The sequence below is a fragment of the Belonocnema kinseyi genome, chromosome 5 (assembly GCF_010883055.1).
Source record: "Belonocnema kinseyi isolate 2016_QV_RU_SX_M_011 chromosome 5, B_treatae_v1, whole genome shotgun sequence".
NCBI classification, from domain to species: Eukaryota; Metazoa; Arthropoda; class Insecta; order Hymenoptera; family Cynipidae; genus Belonocnema; species Belonocnema kinseyi.
In genome coordinates, this window is record NC_046661.1 from 26801630 (window position 1) to 26811627 (window position 9998).

At 32.6% G+C, this 9998-nt stretch overlaps 1 protein-coding gene across 1 annotated transcript in view; it reads left to right on the forward strand.

Annotated features, from left to right (window-relative positions):
- Positions 1-4382, forward strand: part of LOC117173570 — a 10008-nt gene extending 5626 nt beyond the window's left edge. The window contains exon 2 of the mRNA XM_033362211.1: positions 4270-4382. Within this exon, the coding sequence (XP_033218102.1) occupies positions 4270-4382 (113 nt within the window). The remainder of the gene's footprint in view (positions 1-4269) is intronic.
- Positions 4383-9998: the final 5616 nt, after the last annotated feature.

Sequence of the window (9998 nt, forward strand, 5' to 3'; positions counted from 1 at the left end):
ACCTTACATAACGACTTCGTGAGGTTCTTCGCTTGGGGTGATTGCTAGAGAGATTGATCAGCAACCTGGGTCGGAGCAGTTTTGCGGAACGAACGTGTTATTCACTTAAATAGCACGAGAATTCTGGATCGATCTGAAAAATCACTATCCCTTCCACACACTACTCCTTTCCTCTGCCGAGTGAGTCACGCCTACCCCGAAAGGGAAATGGCTTAATGGTGTAATAATAATAATAATAAAAACTATGTAAGTATGTAAGGTGGTCCCAGCAGTATTGGTAATATTTTAATTCCTAAAAAACGTAGAACTTTGAATTTTAAACTGAATAGTTTTTAATTTGGGCATTTTACAATTTAAAACTATGCGAGTTTTAGCCCAGATAACAATTCATGCGCGCATGACATGCATGCCAAAATTCACCATGTTCGCCCACATTTTGTGATTGTAACTGAAGTGCGTGCAAAAGGTGTGGCTCAATGCGAACATGTTTACAATCACCATTTGACCAAATTTTGTGGCGCGCACATACGCGCAACATGAGTACCTAGTGGGAGCACAAAATGTTTATTATTTAATGCTTATAAAAGCTATAAATTCCCTGCTTAATAAGGGTGCCGTCCTGTAGGTGTAGCGCAACAGAATCACAAAGCAGAACATCATAGATGTGAAAGAGATAGAGAATCTATATTCTTTGTAATCCTGAGAGTGAAAGAGATAAATAGATCTGCCCGTTTCTTTCACTCTCGCTTTACGCCGCTATGTTCTGCGCACATGGGACTGTGCGTAACAAGCCGGGTAGCCACTCAGTGCCTTTTGCAACATTGAAACGCGTCGGTGTGTGCCGGTTCTAGTTTTGTGAGTATCACTAAGTACTGCGAGGAGGACGCACGCCATGTTTGGTTATGTCAAGTGTCAGTTGGTTTCACTAACGCAGTAATAATGCTTATATAATTTATACAATTGTATGAATAATGGCATTAAAACAAGAGGAGAAATATAAAAACAATAGAACGCAAGTGTAGACTTCGAGGATTTTGCCTCTAATACCTCTCTGTTTCTGCGATCTACTACCCGAATAATAGCCATTACAAAAACAACGTGACATTATTGTATGACTTATCAAACAGGTTTTTAGCACTGACACTTCGCACAACAATTTTTTTCTCTAAACACAAACAGTTTGCAATTGCACAACGGCATTAATAGGTTATATTTATAACGGTTACAAAATTACATCACATATTATCGTAGTTCCTGGAGTTTCCGCACGTAGCGCTATCATCTGGGAAGACATGAAAATTTGAGGGCAGTCGATCGCGATTGTGGGCTTTTTCCACCATCCCTACTAAAGGCGTGCGTTGATAAATTCTGATCAGCCCCATGCATCGCCCCCACTTTTCTGTTTTCTTACGATCCGGAGGGGAATTGTCGGTTAAACTAATCCAACAGATGGCGTCACAAAAAGTAGGTCTGTTTTTTCCATTGAAAATTATATTATTGCAAACCTCATTTCTAAAATGAGCATACTATAAACTATTAAACTATATAAGAAAACGTACCGTACTCATGACGGACAGTAAGAGGAATTTTGTTCCTTTCGCATAGAAATTTTTTTTTACACTGGAAATATTTTAAGCTGTTGGGCGAATAACTGCTAGTCACAAAAATATGTGAAAAGTTAACAATAACCATGGTTATGAATAATTCTCGTGACGAAATATTCAAATGTAAGGTTTTATAAAAAATTTTATTTTCTTCAATCGCTACAATGGCTACGGATATTCCTAAAAAAATGTATTTTTGATCATATTTAGTGTAATATAACAACTTTCATGTTTATAAACAATTTACATAAAAAATGTCCCAATGTTGGCAGTATCACTCGGAAAAAGTCGGGTTTTCAATCTAAATAGATTGGAAATGAATCATAACACTGCATGTTAAGATTCACTCAAGATTCACCGACTTGGCCATCAAAAAAAATTTTAATTTGATAAACGCTTAAGTTTAAACATTTTGTCACAAGAATTGTTAATAACAGTAGTTATTGTTAACTCTTCTAATATTTTTGTGACTAGCAGTCATTCGTCCAATAGTTTAAAAAACATTTCTATGGCAAACAAAATTTTCTATGCGAAAGGGCAAACATTTTAAATTTGTTTACCTAATTTGTTTACAAAAATTTAAATTGTTATATTTTATCAAATACTTATTATTTTAAGGAATACCTGAAGTCGTTCTGGAAATTGAAGGAAATTATAATTTGAAAAATCCAAATTCTAATATTTTGACACAAAAATTGTTTATTACAGTGGTTATTATAAACTTTTATATTATTTTTGTTATTAAATTGTACTTCTACATTAATGAGAAATACTTTTAGCAAAAAAAATTTTTTTCACCGGTCATAAGACTTTGTTCATACTTTGACTGTAAAAATTATTAATAAAAAAATAGAGGAGACAAAGTTTCGGAGATTCAATGATCCTTAATTTCAAACAGAAAAATTCAAAATCGCAAGAAAATTGAAGGCTCTAGATATTTTTGAATGAAAAAAGTGCATTTCCTTCAACTGTGCGTCATGAGTACAGTACGTTTGTTTCTAGATTTTAATAGCTTATAGTCCGTTTATTTTTAAAATGAGGTTTGCAATAATATAATTAACTATTTAATTCAAAATCTCCTTTAAATTTAAATTTTTAAATAAATAAATTATTAGGGACTGAATGCAGCGAGAAAAAAGCTTTCAAGATTAAGAAACGAATAAATTATTGAACTGTATAATAAATGTATATGTGATGTTTGGTTCAATTTAAATAAATATACACATTATATTAAATCCACTTTCTTATTTATGATTCGTGTCATTGACTTTTTTTCTAATGATTCCCTCAAACATTTTAATTACAATTACCACTACTTTTTAAAAATATTTCCTTCAAAACTTGGAATTTTTAAGATTTTAATGGAACAAAGATTCTTTACTCTGCAATTTAACTTGTAGTCTTACATATTCTAATTATTATTATATTTATATTGGATATAAGTAATATATTTTTCATTAATTCTTCTGTTAATGTATATGTTTTAAATATTTTTGTCATTGAGGTTTTAAATATTATTAATTTTTTCATTAGCTACATTAATAATTTCAACAATAAATAATTTTGTTTAATTTTAACAAATAATAAAATCAATAATATGAGAAAAATAAATCACAAAAATATAAATTTCGAACTGCTTTCAAAATGTATTTCAAAATTAAATTTAGTCATATTAAACTACATATTTTCATGACTTTCTGTTTTTAAAAAATAAGTAATAGTTAGACTTATTTTTTCATCTTTTTTTTTGTTTATTCGCAAAAAGCATCAAGTTTTTAATTATTTTTGCTTTTTATTAATGCAATTCAATGAAATAGACGGACCTACTTTTTGTGCTGCCATCTGTTGACTTAGTTTGACCGACATTTCCCCTCCGGATCGTAAGAAAACTACTACTGTATACACATACATGGTCGAGGCAGAGGGCTGATTCTGATACATTTATTTAATTCAACCTTTTTGTTTGTCTCCTTAGATATAAATAAATAGTTTTAAGATAGTCAACCTACGCGCACCGAGTGTTTGCTTCATGCACGCACGCGCATGACTCGTATGGTGTGCGTCGCATATCCGCCTCCATGGATGGCGCATCTGAGTGCTGATCGGAACGCACGTCGCCGGATTAATACGCGCACATGCCTCCACAGTGCGCGCATCGTGCGCAGCAATTGTTATCTGGGAGGTTTTGCGATTTAAAATTCTATAATTTTGATGAATTCAATTTGAAACTTTAAATTCGAAACAGCGTTTTAAAATTGGTCAAAAAGGTTAATGAACATTATTTTTACAAAAGTGTAAGTACTTAATAATAAATGTTACAGAATTTTTTTATAAATAGTTTTTTTCATAAATATCACTGGAACCTTCATGTAAGATTCTGAATTTTTTTAATTACATGAATTGGATAACATCTTAATTTCACCATATTTTACTTCGGGTATCTTCGTGGCTCTCGCAGATATTTCACTCAAAAGTCAGGACATCTATTCCGAAAAAGTTGCCATGCTTTCGTAGCACACAGTTTCTTCTCCTTACTATTACTTCGTGGTTCAGTACTATATCTCGATGGTCGACTCTGATTTCGAAATTAAGCCATCTTAAAAACTTAATTTGGCTTAAAGGGACTCCATAGTTCGTATCCAACCCCTTGACCTTCTTGTTGCAGGGCCTATTGTTCCGTCTGAGTCGAGTCCCGGCAGTACAGTCTTCTACAAGCTACAGTACTACAGGGATGGATGGATGCGAACCATGGACGCAAGCAGTAGCAGATGCAATTAGAAAGAGAGACATTAGAAAGAGAAAGAAGAGACAGTGCAGAGCAAAGTAATGTTGAAATTTGATCCATTTTAAATTCAGATTTGTAGTTTTCAGAAGATTCAATTTTGCTGTGAATCCTAAAAAAATTAATAGAAACAAAAAAATATATAGATGAGAAAAATAAAAAATCCTTCGTTAAAAAAATGTGTTGGCCATGAAAAGAGCCGATTTTTTGTCCCGAAAATGACAAATTATCTCCAAGTAAATCCTCTAGTCCCTAATTGAGGATAGAAGTATTTGACTACTTCCAAAAGGTGTTAGTTCAATCCGACTTTGAATTCTTACATTCTCATTCATGAGAGTGAAATTTAATCGTCCAAATTTTCGAGATCTGGTTTTTAACGGATCTTTACGTTTCGGCAGGCACAGAATCCGAAAATCATAACATTTTGTTGGTGTCTCTATGTCTGTATGTATGGTTACCTGAATGTTGTGGCCACGCTAACTTTTGAAAGATTTGGCCAATCGAGTTCGCATTTCATACACTTCTGAAGGTCCCCAAAATGAAGATTACATTCGTCAATCAGACATTTCCAACCAAAATTAAACAATTGAGAGCATTTTTCAAAATTTGAATTTTTTTTAAATTTTAACAATCTTGCCAACGTTTCTTATAGATGGCTAAAAGACTTGCAAATTACCTAAATAAAATTTTTTGTTTTGATGAAAATTAGAAAAGTTATATACTATTCAAAATTTTTCAAAAAATAGAAAAAAAAAAATTTTTTCCATTGATCCAAAAATTTTATTAAAAATTTTCACAAGATACCAAATATATTTTAAAACTTTTCTAGCCAAATTTTTCGATTAGCTCACATTTTAAAAAATTAAAGCATCTTCAAAATTTTCAAATATTTTTTTTCAAATCATAGAAATAGTTGTCAAAGTTTCTTACAGATGGACAAATGACTTGAAATTTATCCAAATAAAATTATTAATTTTGACGAAAATTAGAAAAGTTATATACTTTTCAAAAATTTTCAAAAAATGGAAAAAATTATTTTTTTTCACGATTTTAATTTATTAGGGGTTTGAATTACAGTATTTGATATGATTTAATATATATATACTTAAAAAAAAGGAAAAGGATTAAACATCCATAGCAGGATCCTATTATGATCAAGAGAAACAAAATGTGAACATTATTTTGCAATATCTGAATAAGCAGTACCAGGCGAAGGTGCACACACAAAGAAATTGTAATAGACATTCGATATAATCCTATTATAAAAAGAAGACGAATGAGTCGAACTCTAAATATATTGAAAGTCGCAACGCCTTTTCCTGATTCCTGATTGGCTTCTTATTTTGGTTTGAATGTAGACACAGTAAGCGGGAACTTTGAAAATCGACATTGTACAAATCCTGATTTCTGATTGGATTATCATTTTGGTTCGAGTGTAGACACAGTAAGCGGGAACTTTGGAAATCGATATTGTACAAAATGATCAATTATTCAAGTAATTATTTGATAAAAATATAATAATTTGATCGTTGTATATCTTTTTGATGTTTTTATTCTCGCTGTACATTTTTATAATGTGTTTATTATATTATAAGAGGTAAATTGTTTATGTCACTGACACCGACATGTATGTTCAGGATTGGTGAGTGACGTGCTATTCCAACGACATATAGTTACTGCAGCGTGGCTCCCATCCTGTTTCGAAGTCGAAAATCGAACGGACCTCTCTTTCTATCTCTAAACGTTTTAAAAAGAGGTCCGTTTGAATTTAGACTTTGTATATGGCATCGAGCTAACTATATGGCCGTCAGAATTGGAATTGGGCATAGAAAGAGAGGGTTAATCTAGAAAGTCTACCTGTATATTTATTTTTACAAAATTGTCAATATTCTTTAAGGGCTAAGGAACCGTCTTTCCGGGTTGCCAGATTGGATGGCGTGACCATGATTTCTATTGATCTATCTTTTTAACGCGCTGTTTTTATTTGTTGCTTCACATCAAATAGACGTGATCGCGCCGAATATTGGCCACGCTACCGCCGTGCGCGGTTTCGGATCATCCATACATAAAGCTTGATCCATGTGCATCTTCGTCGATAATTTTTTTTCTTTTTTTTTTCATTTTACCATACGTGTCATAATTAATTAGCATCGCGGTTTCTTAATCTATTTTCTTTGATTAAAAGTGATATGAGATGTGCTTACATATTTTATCGTCCTTAATACTACTTATCTTGATATCAAATGATGTTACAATTATTTTATACTAAAGCAATTTATATAGTAAAACAACAATTCTTCCCTTGGCGAACCGAAGGAACCGAATGGAGCCTCTACAAAGTATGCCTAAAGATCCCATTGGATCCATATTCGGTTCCTTTTTAAAAACCTCAAAAAAATAGCAAAATCAACTTTTAAATTGTTGAAATTTGGATTCTACGTTAAAATTTGCATTAGAAACTCACGGAGTAATCGCAATACTTTTTCTTGCACCGTTAAAAATTTTAAGAAATAAAATACCTGTCATTTACATGGGCCGAAGGCGACTTCATGTGAATCTTCTTTTAGTAGCGGTTAATAAGCGTTCCGTTGGTAACTTTAAGGATTTTGTCTGGATGCTAGCGCCACATAGTGGAAACCTCAGACGGCAACGTTGCTATGCAAGTGAGAAAGAAATTTATTTTTAAACTTCGCGCGCAACATACTACTTGAGCTATTATGGATGCGCTTGAAGTCACCTTCAGTAGAAGTTAATGACATTTTTAAAAATTTTTAACCCTGCAAAAAAAAGTATTGCGATTACTCCGTGAGTTTCTAATAGAAAATTTAACGTAGAATCCGAATTTCAACAGTTCAGACGTTGAACTTGCTGTTTTTTTGTTGAGTTTTTTAAAAAGGAACCGAATGGGGACCTAATGGGGTCTTTACGGGTACTTTGTAGAGTCTCCATTCGGTTACTTCGGTCCGCCAGTCGGCGAAGTACAAGCATACGTTTATGTTGTTAAGTATCAAAAACGTGGATTCCATCATGTTCAGTTGTTATTAACGTTAAAACAAAATAGTAAAATAACTACTCCTAATACTGTAGATGAATATATTTCGACAGAAATTCCAAATCCAGATACAGATCATGAACTTCATAATATTGTTATGAAAAGCATAATTCACGGTCCCTGCGGAGACTGGGGTAAAGATGATAAAGGTAATTGTAGTAAGCATTTTCCAAAAAAGTTTCAATACGAGACAAGAATGGATGAAAACGGATGCACGACTGACAAGCAATTTGTAGTACCTCACAACGTTAGATTATTAAAGATTTTTGACTCGCATATTAATGTGGAAGTACTTTCTAGCATAAAGTCAGTCAAATTTCTATACAAATATATCTACAAGGACACGACGCTGCTTCCGTCGTAGTTACTGATGCCAATAACAGTGAAAATGCTATTCATAATGATGAAAAGCATGCCCGGTCTGTGTTTTTGTAACTGTATTGGTAGTTAACCACCATGCTAGCTGTTACCTTCACTCTACAGGCGGTATCGGGGCATCCTTCGTTATCGACCATGGGTCAAGACTACAATTCTCAAATGGGAAAACCTCTTCTGGGTCATTGAATTTTTGTAAAATAATATTTTTTAATGCTTCCCCGGCGAATAAATTATTTTTTTGAAAAATATTACTGGGAAATAAATATCATGCAGACACTTTTTGCATAATTTATTTGTATAATCGTAATTTTTTTTTACATTTTTTCGGGAGATAATCGTCATAGATTATCACGTAACTAGGTGGTGCACTAATGTCGAAATTTAATAGTTTTGAAATTTGTTGCTGGTTAATTTGATAAATTCATAATGAATGAAGAAAAGTCAATATTCGCCAGTTTTTTTAATTTTGGAATAATTATCTATGTGGAAAATTTTACAAAATCCAGGCAAGTTGCTGGATGACTTTATAAACTTTCGATTAATAAATAAATTTGTAGAGCGTCTACTTTCAAAATTTTGCGAATTCTAAATTTGTCATTTTGAAATTTATTTCTGAGTAACTTGATAAACTTATAATCCAGTTATATTTTCAAATTGATTGAATTTACAAATTTACATACAATCATAAATTGGTTTATCAATCAAAATTGTGCGTTTGCAGATGTTATCTACAAAAAAATTTCATTTCATTATTTTGTAGGACCCTACTGAAAATTCCTATATAGGATTCTACATAGGATGCTATATGTTTCACCTATAGGTGCCACCTATAGGGAAGGGCATAAGATCCTATATAGGTGCCTGTATAGGACACTCCCTAATAAGGTACCTAATAGTGCATAACTGATGGTACCTAACTAATGATACCTCATGGTACCCAATGGTACGTATGTCTCTAGGTGCTCCTGGAGAACCAAAAAAACTTCTGCGCAGCCGTAAGTGCTATAAAATAGTAATGCGCATCTGGATATGGTCCCATGCAGAAACATATTCAGGATCCTATATAGGATCTTTTATAGGATCCTATGTCATTTCCTATAGGTTGCGCCTATAGGTAACCACATAGGTTCCTATGTAGGATCCTATATAGGATCCGATGTAGGTTCCTCTATAGAAACCTATATAGAAATTATCAGTAGAGGAAATTGTATTCATATTTTTTAATTTGATTTCCCAATTGAAAACTGCCTAATCTTTGGCTGACTCTCATTTCTTCCGTCGCTGTAGTGAACAGCGCAACACCTAGCTACGTAATAATCTGTGACAATTATCACCCGCAAAAATGTAATAAAAATTACGATTATACAAATAAATGATTTGAAAAGTGTCTGCATGATATTTATTTCTCAATAGTATTTTTTACAAAAATAGTTAATTCGCCGGGGAAGCATTACAAATTATTATTTGAAATGTGTACAATACAAACAAAAAAAGTTGAGAAGAAGATTCGAACCCACGCCAGCGTGGTTATCATCCAGGCTCTTTTCCTCTGGACACCTGCGTAAGTCCCTTTTGATTTTGGTCCTGTGAGACTCAATGTTTTGAGTATGAATATTTCGATCGTTGGGATTGACAGTTTTTCGAATGGTTGACAGTTGAGTCTTTGTACCCCAAATCACTCAAATAACTGTACCCATGCCACATACCGGTTATAATATGAGTTCATGGTTTCACATACCGTTGAATCACACGTTTCAGTGTCTTCTCATGTCTTAGTTTGCAGCATCTTGCTTTTATTTTATTATTTATTTTGGTAAAACTATAGAATAGCGGCTTCTCCCGTATAACCCTTTAACGTATAAAAATATCAAAAACTTATTATTATTTGTTGATTTCTAAATGAAAAAGGTGGGGGAAGAGCATTTTTAAACCCCATTATGATTTTCTTTACAAAAAAACAAGCTGAAATGCATCTTGCATTCTGATTGAACTTGTATACACCAAATTTCTGTAAAATACATGTAAGTCTAACAGTATTCGTTAATAAGCAAATAAAAAAAAAAATTAGTAATAAAAAAAGCATAACCTCAAAGATATTAAAGACATGTGAAAAGTAATTCACAATAAAATGACAAGAACTAATTGTAGGGTCTAGGTTATGAGAAAAATGTTTTTTTTTCTG